This window comes from Hyperoodon ampullatus, assembly GCF_949752795.1.
Source record: "Hyperoodon ampullatus genome assembly, chromosome: 3".
Lineage (NCBI taxonomy): Eukaryota > Metazoa > Chordata > Mammalia > Artiodactyla > Ziphiidae > Hyperoodon > Hyperoodon ampullatus.
Genome location: NC_136916.1, coordinates 60,678,375 through 60,692,978, shown reverse-complemented (window position 1 = coordinate 60,692,978; position 14,604 = coordinate 60,678,375). Strand labels below are relative to the sequence as shown.

At 36.4% G+C, this 14,604-nt stretch overlaps 1 protein-coding gene across 6 annotated transcripts in view; it reads right to left on the bottom strand.

Moving 5' to 3' along the window:
• Positions 1-14,604, bottom strand: part of LRRC49 (leucine rich repeat containing 49) — a gene marked incomplete at both ends in the record, with an annotated part of 132,834 nt that overhangs the window by 31,049 nt on the left and 87,181 nt on the right. For all 6 annotated transcript variants that reach the window (XM_079699908.1, XM_079699905.1, XM_079699906.1 and 3 more), the window contains one exon: positions 1,553-1,636. In XM_079699908.1, coding sequence (XP_079556034.1) covers positions 1,553-1,636 — 84 coding nt within the window. The remainder of the gene's footprint in view (positions 1-1,552; positions 1,637-14,604) is intronic.

Genomic DNA, 14,604 nt, shown 5'->3' with positions numbered 1-14,604 from the left:
TAGAGCTAGAATTCCTGATTTCCTATACTTTTCCTCTTACTAAAAAATTTTAAAACTAAATAACCCTCATAATTAAAGAGTCCTATTTAGCAACTTCAATAGAAGCATTAGGTATTTTTTGAAGTTTTCATAAAAATTTTCCAAACATCTAAAAAACGTTAGCTAAAAATTTAATGGCATATTTCCAAAAATACTGATGGTTACAAGCAGCTGAATTGGGTATAAAACAAAAAATGTTCAGTTCAAAGATGGAGTCAAGTGCGATTTGTTGCCTATACTAGGTTCTACTTACACTGGAAGCCTTAGAGTTAAATCACCAGTAACAGCAAGTGAGAAAATTTTAGCATACTGAGTAACAGTTCTAATTACTTTTGAAGTAGCAGCCTGGAGCTGAGAGGGCTTGGGACCAAGTTTGTTTTGTTTTGTTTTGTTTGTTAATTTTGGAGTAGTTTTCATAGAGTAAAACACACAGGTTCAAGTGTACTCTTTGATCAGTTTTGACAAATGGGTATATCTGTTAACTCATAACATTTCCATCACCCCAGTAAGTTCCCTAAGATACAACTTTGTATCCCTATTAGTCATTTTTTAAAATTCTGAATGCCATTTTAATTTTAAAAAGAAAAGCACCTACACAAGACAGGAATGAGTAATGGTAATCAGGGTGATATCCTTCGTTTCAGAACATAGTAGAATCATAATAAGAACTATAAACTTTAAGCTGTCTTTATTTATTATATTTTGTTATGTTAATATAAAATATTTTTAAAGAAAACATTTTAAGGAAATTAACATCTGATACGTTAAATAATTTAAAACCAGTTTAAAAAAACCTTTAATTCCTATACTCCTCAAAACCTTTACCACCTCTATATCAGAAAAGCTAATGGAGAAATTTTTTAAATGCAAAAAGCCATCATTAAAAAAAAACCCATGTAGCAGAGCTCATTAAAATATATCATTAAAGATGACAGTCTACTACAGCGGTTTCCAAAATGAAATGCACATGCCATGAGGATACACATGGTGATGTACTGGTGTGGAAAAAATTATAACTTGCTATATTTATTTTTAATCTCTTTTACAATTTCTATCTTTTTTTTTTTTTTTTTTTTGCGGTACGCGGGCCTCTCACTGCTGTGGCCTCTCCCGCTGTGGAGCACAGGCTCCGGATGCGCAGGCTCAGCGGCCATGGCTTCACGGGCCCAGCCGCTCCACGGCATGTGGGATCCTCCCGGACCGGGGCACGAATCCGTGTCCCCTGCATCGGCAGGCGGACTCTCAACCACTGCGCCACCAGGGAAGCCCTACAATTTCTATCTTTTGCATGTGTTTTATAATGTACATTATATTGTATTTCAGAAGTACAAGTTTGTTTATAGGTAGTAACTTATAAAAGTTTTAAGGGTGTTTGTTTATTAAAAACACTCTATTGATGATAGGAATGAAAAATTTACAGTTTGGAAACTACTTTTCTAGCTGATTAGCTAGCTAGCTTCAGTGTGTGTGAGTGCATGTGCACATATATGAATGTAGACATCATAGAAAGTACCTTAAGCAAAGATTGCTTATGACTTTCTCGCTTCTTCTCTTCCTCTTTTTTGGCTACAACAGATGCCATACGCCTTTCTTCTTCCTAAAAGAAAAATGTAAAAAAGTACTATTAAGTTTTTAACCTTTTTTATGCTAAATATCTTCAGTTCTCCAAGTCTGATTTTCTTTGTGAGAGACATACTACTTGCTAATAGAAAATATGCCCTCAAAGAAAAAGTTAGTATGTTCCTCTCTATTTTCTTCTTCCGTCTTAATTCTAAAAGAAACCTGTACATTCTTAACTCTGCTCCGCACTCTTGATGTGAGATAAACCTAACTAATACAAGAAAGAAAAAAGAATGAGAAGAGAAAAAAGAAAGGGGAAGCAGGTTTGTATAATTTTCTTTGTACTGTAGTTCCACATGGAGAGACTTAACAAACTTGCTAACATGAAGATAAAAAGGATAAAAATTATACTCCTAACAATCTTTATTTAATTTATGGTTGCAAATCAGAGGGTTTTTAAATGACAAAACATCTGTGAAAGCTTTTAAAAACTCTCCATTGATATTAATAAATTATTCTCCATTAATATCATTACTTTTACTTTGTTTTTAAGTTGATTTGGCCAGTCTAATTTCTTCCATTCTAAAAACTATGAAATAATATTACTTTAATAACATTACAGTTTAGAAAAAAAATTTTTAAATCAGTCATAATCCTAACACCCTAACTCAAATATTATCATTTCTGTATCACCTTACAATACTCACTATGAGCAAATTTTTAAATGTTGCAATCTGTATACACAATCTGGATCATGTTTTTTTCCCTCTGAAGATTGGCAAATTTTAATAAAGTAAATTATAACCATGTAAGTTTTAATTTTTATTACCAAAAGATTTGTAGGCATTCAAAATGATGTCACAATTTGAGAAAACAATTTCTTCATAAAAGACAAACTTGAAAATATCTTCAGTGATAGAAAATTTAAAAAGTAATTCAGTACATTTGAAGGAGAACTTTTTAAGAAATAAAAAATTACAAAAACTGATATGAAAAATTTAATGGAGGTGGGTTGAAGAGCAGATTTTACACAGCTGAAGAGAGAATCAGTCAACTGGAAAACAGGTCAGAAGAAATTTTCCTGTATGCTTTCATACTAGCCTATACTTGCCAATCACAGCACTTAACCTGTTTCATTTAAATTATTTCTGGTACTATCTCTCCCCTTTCCTGCAAATAGCTCCATGAAGGTATGGACCATGTCAGCTCCCCATTACACAGTAGATATTCAATAAACATATATTCAAGGAATGAATTATTGAATGTACATCTCTATACATCTATTCAATAATTTCCTAAAACTGAAACTACTAAATCAAGTGGTAGACATATTTCTAGGCCTTTTGATATGTTTGCAAATTGCCCTCCATAAATGTAGTACTAATTGACACTTCTACCAGAAGTTAACATTTGATTAAAATATAATGGATAGTCCTAAGAGTTGTTTGCCAAATATTCCTGTGTCTTCCCACATCCTGGCCACATTGTGAGATAGCACTTCATGCCCTTTTGAAGTTAGGTGAGGTCATGTGACTTGCTTTGGCCAATGTCATATGAACAAAAGTGACATGTGTTTACTTTTGGGTAGAACATTTCAGACAATGATGACATAGCTATTCTCTCTCTCACCTCTACTGTAGAATTTGCAAAGCTCCAGAGGTTGGGTACTTTGAAGGCCTTGGTCCTGGAATGAGGACAACACAGAGTAAAGTTCCCAGATCACATACTATGGGCAGACTGACAGTATGAGCATGAAATAAATTTTGTGGATTTAATCCACTGAGGTTAGAGAAGTTGTTACTGTAATATAATCTAGCCTATTCTGATCAGTATATACATTATATTAAAATTAAGGAAGGTCAAAGAGATCACAAATATCTATTCTAGGGTGTGAGCCATTACAAATGCTTCTGAAAACAAAGAAAGGACCTAGACTAAAGAAGTAAATAAAAAATGCATAAAGAGAAACTATCATGGAGTTAAAAAGGAAAGTAGAATGCATCTCCTGTAAAACTCTAATTTTAGAAATGAGGAAATGAATACTCTGAGAAGTTTAGTAAATTATACAAGGTCTCACAGCTAGTGACAAAGCCAGGATCAGGACAAGAAATGATTTGTGAGAAATGCAGTTTGTATTTTTATAATAAGGATATATTTAAATGTGTCTTACTGATTTTAGAGAGACGGAAAAAGTGAGGTCAAAATTTAGTAGCAATCTGTCATATGATTTAGTTGCTTTAAAGGGAGTGAAAATTTATGTGATTTTTGATGAATTTAAAGTATATTTTATGGACGGAGACCTTCAAGATGGTGGAGGAGTAAGACATGGAGATCACCTTCCTTCCCACAGATACATCAGAAATACAACTACATGTGGAACAACTCCTACAGAACACTTACTGAATGCTGGCAGAACACCTCAGACTTCCCAAAAGGCAAGAAACTCCCCAAGTACCTGGGTAGGGCAAAAGAAAAAAGAAAAAACAGAGACAAAAGAATAGGGACAAGACCTGCACCTCTGGGAGGGAGCTGTGAAGGAGGAAAAGTTTCCACACACTGGAAAGCCCCTTCACTGGCGGAGACCGGGGGTGGCTGAGGGGAAGCTTTGGAGCCATGGAGTAGAGCGCAGCAACAGGGGTACAGAGGGCAAAGCGGAGAGATTCCCGCACAGAGGATCGGTGCCAACCAGCACTCACCAGCCTCAGAGGCTTGTCTGCTCACCCGCTGGGGTGGGTGGGGGCTGGGAGCTGAGGCTACAGCTTCGGAGGTCAGATCCTAGGGAGAGGACAGGGGTTGCCTGCATGAACACAGCCTGAAGGGTGCTAGTGCATGACAGCTAGCCAAGAGGGGCTCCGGGAAAAAGTCTGGAACTGCCCAAGAGTCAAGAAACGATTGTTTCAGGGTGCGCTAGGAGAGGGGATTCAGAGCACCACCTAAACGAGCTCCAGAGATGGGAGCAAGGCGTGGCTATCAGCACGGACACCAGAGACGGGCATGAAATGCTAAGGCTGCTGCTGCAGCCACCAAGAAGCCTGTGTGCAAGCACAGGTCACTATCCATACCTCCCCTCCCGGGAGCCGGTGCAGCCTGCCACTGCCAGGGTCCTGTGATCCAGGGACAGCCTCCGCGGGAGAACACATGGCATGCCTCAGGCTGTTGCAACGTCACGCCGGCCTCCGCCACCACAGGCTCGCCCCGCATTCCGTTCCCCTACCACCGCCTGGCCTGAGTGAGCCAGAGCCCCTCATCAGCTGCTACTTTAACCCCATCCTGTCTGAAAGAAGAACAGATGCCCTCAGGTGACCTACACACAGAGGCGGGGTCAAAACCGAAGCTGAACCCCAGGAGCTGTGCAAACAAAGAGAAAGGGAAATTTCTCCCAACAGCCTCAGGAGCAGCAGATTAAATCTCCACAATCAACTTGATGTACCCTGAATCTGTGGAATACCTGAATAGACAACGAATCATCCTATAATTGAGGGGGTGGACGTTGGGAGCAACCGTAGACTTGGGGTTTGCCTTCTATATCTAATTTGTTTTTGGTTTTATGTTTTTCTTAGTTTAGTATATAGAGTTTATTATCATTGGTATATTTGTTTATTGATTTGGTTGCTCTCTTCCTCTTTTTTAAATATATATATGTACATATATATATATATTTTTTTGCTTTTTCTCTTTTTGTGAGTGCGTATGTGTATGCTTCTTTGTGTGATTTTTGTCTGTATAGCTCTGCTTTTACCATTTGTCCTAGGGTTCTATCTGTCCATTTTTTTTTCTTCTTTTTTTGTTAGTATACTTTTTAGTGCTTGCTATCACTGGTGGATTTGCTTTTGTTTTCTGCTTTGGTTGCTCTCTTCTTTCTTTCTTTTTTTTCTCTTTTTTATTACTTTTTAATTTTTCTTTTATTTTTAATAATTACTTTTTATTTTAATAACTTTATTTTATTTTTTCTTTCTTTCTTTCTTATTTTCTCCCTACTTTTCTGAGCTGTGTGGCTGACAGGGTTTTGGTGCTCCAGCTGGGTGTCAGGCCTGTGCCTCTGAAGTGGGAGAGCCGAGTTCAGGTCATTGGTCCACCAGAGACCTCCTGGCTCCACAAAATATCAAATGGCGACTGCTCTCACAGAGATCTCCATCTCAATGCTAATACCCAGCTCCACTCAACAACCAGCAAGTTACAGTGCTGGACACCCTGTGCCAAACAACTGGCAAGACAGGAACACAACCCCATCCATTAGCACAGAGGCTGCCTAAAATAAAAATAAAGTCACAGACACCCCAAAACACAGTACCGGACGTAGTCCTGCTCACCAGAAAGACAAAATCCAGCCTCATCCATCAGAACACAGGCACTAGTCCCCTCCACCAGGAAGCCTACACAAACCACTGAACCAACCTTAGCCACTGGGGGCAGACACCAAAAACAACGGGAACTATGAACATGCAGCCTGCAAAAAGGAGACACCAAACACAGTAAGTTAAGCAAAATGAGAAGACAGAGAAACACACAGCAGATGAAGGAGCAAGGTAAAAACCCAACAGATCACACAAATGAAGAGGAAATAGGCAGTCTACCTGAAAAAGAATTCAGAGTAATAATAGTAAAGATGATCCAAAATCTTGGAAATGGAGAAAATACAAGAAACGTGTAACAAGGACCTATAAGAACTAAAGAGCAAACAAACAATGATGAACAACACAATAAATGAAATTAAAAATTCTCAAGAAGGAATCAATAGCAGAATAACTGAGGCAGAAGAACAGATAAGTGACCTGGAAGATAAAAAACTGGAAATAATTACCGCAGAGCAGAATAAAGAAAAAAAGAAAGAAAAGAACTGAGAAGAGTCCCAGAGACCTCTGGGACAACATTAAACGCACCAACATATGAATTATAGAGGTCCCAGAAGAAGAGGAGAAAAAGAAAGGGACTGAGAAAATAACTGAAGAGATTAGAGTCAAAAACATCCCTAATATGGGAAAGGAAATAGTCGATCAACTCCAGTCAGTGCAGAGAGTCCCATACAGGAAAAATCCAGGGAGAAACATGCCAAGACACATATTAATCAAACTATCAAAAATTAAATACAAAGAAAAATATTAAAAGCAGCAAGGGAAAAACAACAAATAACATACAAGGGAATCCCCATAAGGTTAAGAGCTGATCTTTCAGCAGAAACTCTGCAAGCCAAAAGGGAGTGGCAGGACATATTTGATGAAAGGGAAAAACCTACAACCAAGATTCCTCTACCCAGCAAGAATCTCATTTAGATTCAGCAGAAAATTAAAAGCTTTACAGACAAGCAAAAGCTAAGAGAATTCAGCACCACTAAAGCAGCTTTACAACAAATGCTAAAGTAACTTCTCTAGGCAGGAAACACAAAAGAAGGAAAAGACCTACAATAACAAATCCAAAACAATTAACAAAATGGTAATAGGAACATACATATCGATAATTACCTTAAATGTAAATGGATTAAATGTTCCCACCAAGACATAGACTGACTGAATGGATACAGAAAGAAGACCCGTATATATGCTGTCTACACGCGACCCACTTCAGACCTAGTGACACATACAGACTGAAAGTAGGGGATGGAAAAAGATGTTCCATGCAAATGGAAATCAAAAGATAGCTGAAGTAGCAATTCTCATGTCAGACAAAAACAGACTTTAAAATAAAGACTATTCCAAGAGACAAAGAAGAACACTACATAATGATCAAGGAGTCAATCCAAGAAGAAGATATAACAATTTTAAATGTTTATGCACTCAACATAGGAGCACCTCAATATGTAAGGCAAATGCTGACAGCCATAAAAGGGGAAGTCGACAGTAACACAATCATAGTAGGGAACTTTAACACCCCACTTTCACCAATGGACAGATCATCCAAAATGAAAATAAATAAGGAAACACAAGCTTTAAATGATACATTAAACAAGAAGAACTTAATCGATATTTATAGGACATTCCATCCAAAAACAACAGAATACACTTTCTTCTCAAGTGCTCATGGAACGTTCTCCAGGATAGATCATATCTTGGGTCACAAACCAAGCCTTGGGAAATTTAAGAAAATTGAAATCGTATCAAGCATCTTTTCCAACCACAACACTATGAGAGTAGATATCAATTACAGGAAAAAATCTAAAAAATATAAACACATGTAGGCTAAACAATACACTACTAAATAACCAAGAGATCACTGAAGAAATCAAAGAGGAAATCAAAACATATCTGGAAAAAACTGACAATGACAACACGATGACCCAAAACCTATGGGATGCAGCAAAAGCAGTTCTAAGAGGGAAGTTTATAGCAATACAATCCTACCTCAGGATACAAGAAACATCTCAAATAAACAACCTAAACTTACACCTAAAGCAATTAGAGAAAGGAGAACAAAATAACCCCAAAGTTAGCAGAAGGAAGGAAATAATAAAGATCACATCAGAAATAAATGAAAAAGAAATGAAGGAAACAATAACAAAGATCAATAAAACTAAAAGCTTGTTCTTTGAGAAGATAAACAAAATTGATAAAGCATTAGCCAGACTCATCAGGAAAAAAAGGGAGAAGACTCAAATCAATAGAATTAGAAATGAAAAAGGAGAAGTAACAACAGACACTGCAGAAAAACAAAGGATCATGAGAGATGACTACAAGCAACTATATGCTAATAAAGTGGACAACCTGGAAGAAATGAACAAATTCTCAGAGAAGCACAACCTTCGGAGACTGAACCAGGAAGAAATAGAAAATATAAACAGACCAATCACAAGCACTGAAATTGAGACTGTGATTAATAATCTTCCAACAAACAAAAGCTCAGGGCCAGATGGCTTCACAGGTGAATTCTATCAAACATTTAGAGATGAGCTCACACCTATGCTTCTCAACCTCTTCCAAAATATAGCAGAGGGAGAAACACTCCCAAATTCATTCTACGAGGCCACCATCACCTTGATACCAAAACCAGACAAAGATGTCTCAAAAGAAAACTATAGGCCATTATTACTGATGTACATATATGCAAAATCCTCAACTAAATACTAGCAAAGAGAATCCAACAGCACATTAAAAGGATCATACACCATGATCAAGTGGTGTTTATCCCAGGAATGCAAGGATTCTTCAATATACACATATTAATCAATGTGATACACCATATTAACAAACTGAAGGAGAAAAATCGTATCATGATCTCAATAGATGCAGAGAAAGCTTTCAACAAAATTCAACACCCATTTATGATAAAAACTCTGCAGAAAGTAGGCATAGAGGGAACTTACCTCAACATAATAAAGGCCATGTGGGACAAACCCACAGCCAACATCGTCCTCAGTGGTGAAAAACTGAAACCATTTCCTCTAAGATCAGGAACAAACAAGGCTGTCCAGTCTCAGCACTATTATTCAACATAGTTTTGGAAGTTTTAGCCACAGCAATCAGAGAAGAAAAAGAAATAAAAGGAATCCAAATCGGAAAAAAAGAAGTAAAGTTGTCACTGTTAGCAGATGACATGACACTATACATAGAGAATCCTAAAGATGCTACCAGAAAACTACTAGAGCTAATCAATGAATCTGGTAAAGTAGCAAGATACAAAAGTAATGCACAGAAATCTCTAGCATTCCTATACACTAACGATGAAACATCTTAAAGAGAAATTAAGGAAACACTCCCATTTACCACTGCAACAAAAAGAATAAAATACCTAGGAATAAACCTACCTAGGGAGACAAAAGACCTGTATGCAGAAAACTACAAGACACTGATGAAAGAAATTAAAGATGATACAAATAGATGGAGAGATATACCATGTTCTTGGATTGGAAGAATCAACATTGTGAAAATGACTACACTACCCAAAGCAATCTACAGATTCAATGCAATCTCTATCAAACTACCAGTGGCATTTCTCAAAGAACTAGAACAAGAAAGTGCACAATTTGTATGGAAACACAAAAGACCCTGAATAGCCAAAGCAATCTTGAGAACGAAAAATGGAGCTGGGGGAATCAGGCTCCCTGACTTCAGACTATACTACAAAGCTACAGTAATCAAGACAGTATGGTACTGGCACAAAAACAGAAAGATAGATCAATGGAACAGGATAGAAAGCCCAGAGATAAACCCACACACATATGGTCACCTTATCTTTGATAAAGGAGGCAGGAATGTACAGTGGAGAAAAGACAGCCTCTTCAATAAGTGGTGCTGGGAAAACTGGACAGGGACATGTAAAAGTATGAGATTAGATCACTCCCTAACACCATACACAAAAATAAGCTCAAAATGGATTAAAGACCTAAATGTAAGGCCAGAAACCATCAAACTCTTAGAGGAAAACATAGGCAGAACACTCTATGACATAAATCACAGCAAGATCCTTTTTGACCCACCTCCTAGAGAAATGGAAATAAAGACAAAAATAAACACATGGGACCTAATGAAACTTCAAAGCTTTTGCACAGCAAAGAAAACCATAAACAAGACCAAAAGACAACCCTCAGAATGGGAGAAAATATTTGCAAATGAAGCAACTGACAAAGGATTAATCTCCAAAATTTATAAGCAGCTCATGCAGCTCAATAACAAAAAAACAAATAACCCAATCCAAAAATGGGCAGAAGACCTAAATAGACATTTCTCCACAGAAGATATACAGACTGCCAACAAACACATGAAAGAATGCTCAACATCTTTAATCATTAGAGAAATGCAAATCAAAACTACAATGAGATATCATCTCACACCAGTCAGAATGGCCATCAAAAAATTTACAAACAATAAATGCTGGAGAGGGTGTGGAAAAAAGGGAACACTCTTGCACTGCTGGTGGGAATGTGAATTGGTACAGCCACTATGGAGAAAAGTATGGAGGTTCCTTAAAAAACTACAAATAGAACTACCATATGATCCAGCAATCCCACTACTGGGCATATACCCTGAGAAAACCATAATTCAAAAAGAGTCATGTACTACAATGTTCATTGCAGCTCTAGTTACAATAGCCAGGATATGGAAGCAACCTAAGTGTCCATCAACAGATGAATGGATAAAGAAGATGTGGCACATATATACAAGAATATTACTCCGCCATAAAATGAAATGAAATTGAGTTATTTGTAGTGAGGTGGATGGACCTAGAGTCTGTCATACAGAGTGAAGTAAGTCAGAAAGAGAAAAACAAATACCGTATGCTAACACATATATATGGAATCTAAAGAAAAAAAAACAGGTTCTGAAGAACCTAGGGGTTAGACAGGAATAAAGATGCAGATGTAGAGAATGGACTTCAGGACATGGAGGGGTGTAAGGGTACGCTGGGACGAAGTGAGAGAGTGGCATAGACTTATAAATACTACGAAATGTAAAATAGATAGCTAGTGGGAAGCAGCCACATAGCACAGGGAGATCAGCTCGGTGCTTTGTGACCACCTAGAGGGGTGGGATAGGGAGGGTGGGAGGGAGATGCAAGAGGGAGGAGATATGGGGATATATGTATATGTATAGCTGATTCACTTTATTATAAAGCAGAAACGAACACACCATTGTAAAGTAATTATACTGCAATAAAGATTTTAAATAAATAAATAAATAAATAAAGTATATTTTACAATTTGGAAAATAGTTATTCTTAATATTTAAAGGCTGAATAGAGGTAATGAGGAAAAATAAACTAAAAATGAAATTCAGAACCTTGATTACTAGCTTTATAAAATAGCTGGATTAATAAGCATATTAAACTCTTGCTCAGTCGATGTTGATTTAGTACCTATTAAGTATAACCTGTTTCAGAAAAAAACTTTTTAAAAGAACAAAATATATTGATGTTCAATTGTTGACTCATGTACTGAATGTGAACTAGAAACAGATTGGTTATTCAAAGAGCAATTTTAAACAGTACTAGAAACTGTATGGATCACGTACTAAACATACTTAAGAGACAATTTCATCAGATTTTCAAAAAGAATTTGAGCTTCTATTAAAGGCAGTACGACTTTAAAAGAAAAGCTAAACCTAGGAAAACTGTATATATGCCAAATCTATTCAAATATTGAGTGTTTTAAAAATCTTATATATCTGATGACTATATTTCAGCCCAAATAATTATAGAGTAACTAAACTTAGAAACAAAAATAAACCTCTAATTGTAAAGATAAGCTATAAATCTGTTGGTAAGAAGGAAAAAAATTGTAAAATTCTGGCATCTTCATGATAATAGTCCAACTTCTGGGACAAAAGCTATATCCTTTGTGTAACAAAAGAAACGGCTCTATCTGGGACTAAAAATATACATACACTTTTTTCCTTACTTCAGTTTGTCGTGAAGACCCAATACAGAAATGATTTCTAATTAATTAGGAAGTGCAGTGATTTAATAGGTGTTTAATAACTTAGAATATATTGTTAGCAGCTTATTGAGGCTCTAAAACAATGCATATATTATATGAGAAGACATTTTGCTGCAAATAAATAATAGCAGTCCTAATATAGGCAGCAATTTATTATGTGGAATTTTAAAAACAATGGCAATGTGAGGTTTTAACCATATACTTTAGAATAGTTATACAAAACATTGTTTTCCTTGACTACACTAAATATTAAAACAGATCTAAAATTACAGAGTTTTGTCTAGAAGAGAATGGCCCATATTTTTCATTCAATCTTTTTTTTTTACAGAGAAAACTGATTTCCCAGGGTCATAGTTAATGTCAGAGTGAAGATTAGAAGACATGTCACCTGACTTCTCCTGGCCCATGGATAATAGCTATATTATACTTTGGTGGGGAGGGGAGCTAGAACAGGCTAGGTTATACTGTCATAACAACTTTAAAACTCATACTAGCTTACAATAAGAAAATTTTATTTCTCGATCATGCAAAGAACATTGCAACTGTTCTCTATGTAGTGGCTAAGTATTCCTGGGTACTATGACCTGATGGCATGTTAGACTCAATGTATGATTCCACAATGACCACTGCATGGGAGAAAAGCATGGAAAATCTCACTTTAGCTTTTAAATGCTTCTGTCTGAAAATTATGTACATTACTTCTGCTCATATTTCATTGGCCAAAGCAAGCTGCATGACCACGTTTAACTCCAAGGGAATGGGAAATATCATCTTTCCACCTGTTAAAAAGAGGAGGAGAACCAGAACGCATCGGTGAGCCTTAGTAATGGCTACCACGACAGGAAACTCACCTCTATCTCAGATAGGCTACTGCATTTTTTGGAGGGCAAATTGTAAACAAGTTCATATGAAGCCAACTAAATGTGAGTTTGAGGTGAAAACTTTAGACACTGTGTCCATTTCAGAACTGTGAGAATAGCACCTGCATTCACAAAATACTGTCTTGGAAATAAAAAATTCTGGGAGGCGGAATTTTCTATACAATGGTTCTTCTTCTAACCCCTCCAAATGTGTCTATTCTCTCCTTTTCTGGACAGTTGTAAAAATATTTGAAGACTACTGTAATATCTTCTCCTTTGTCAACAAATTGTGCCAGGTTCTCTGGAAATACTTCCAGTTTGTGATCACCCTTCTAAAACTAATAGTTCAGGTGTAATTTGACCATTAAAGAAAAAAAGGGGACTATTGTCCAGTTTTCTGAATTCTCCATTTCTATAAATGAATATTGTTTAAAACCATATTAACTTCTAACAATCATATCTCATAATTAACTCAATTTGAACTTATCGATTCCAATGCAAGTCTTTTTCAAATATGCTAAGTCTCATTTCCCAAAACACTGCATTTGGCTGAGAATTGTTATGTTTGTTGTTGTGAAGTAAAGCCCAGAATTTTCTATTTCTCTATTTTTATCTTGCTAAATTCTGCTTATATTTATAGACTAGAAGTCGGCAAACTTTTTCTGTAAAGGGCCAGATGGTAAATATTTTAAGCTTTGTGATCCATATAAAATCCCTATTGCATATTCTTTTTCTTTTTTCACAATGCTTCACAAATATAAAAACCATTCATAGCTTGAGAGCTGTAAAAAGAAAAAAACAGGCTGTGGGATGGATTTGGCCCACAGACTGTAGTTTACCAAACCTTGTTTTAGATTATTGAGCTACTTTTGGATTCTGATTTGATCAACCAGTACATCAGGATCTCTACCTTTTCCAGGTTGTCATTTATGTATTTTATCAGAATAATATAAATGTTCTCAATTAGTCAACATTCAAAAATGTTGAAGAGAATAAGCTTGAGGAAAAAGCCTCACAGCACGCCAGTACAGATTTCTCTGCAGGCTGGCGTTAATCCATTACTTTCTGTTCTGTAGGTATACCTGAATCGCAAATCCACTTAACCATGTTGTCATACAACTTACTCAACACACTATCATAAAAGACTCTGTCCAATGTTTTGCTTAAATAACAAAACACTGTCTCTCTATAGCACTCTTCTGAGAGGGTCTGTTTATAATATTTAAAATAGTAACCTAATTTTGTAGGGCACAAATTGTTTTTTGTGAACTAATGCTGCCTCCTGCTGATCAATTCCTTAAGTACTCACAACCCATCTTCTAATAATCCAATTTAGATTTCTTTCATAATCTACATTTAAGTTTACTGTCACAATATTTTTTCTTTCCATGATAAAAAGACAGATGAGTTCATCTTATCTTTCAGCTACTCTACTATCCTATACCGCTTCACAGATATAACTTTCAAAGGCCCAGCAATTTATTCACTACACTTATCCATTGCTCTAGATCGAAGATTGGCAAATTCTACCCCACAGGCCAAATCCAGTATGCCACCTTTTTTTTTGTAAAAAAAGTTTTATTGGAACAGATCCATGCTCACTCATTTATGTATCGGCCATGCCTGCTTTCACATCACAATGAGAGAGTTGAATAGTTTTCAACAGAGACTGTATAGCCCCAAAACCCTAAAATATTTACTAACAGGCCCTTTACAGATAGTTTGCCAGCCCCTGATCTAAATGGGTCTGGACTCAAACTTTTTATTCACCTATCCTAGGCT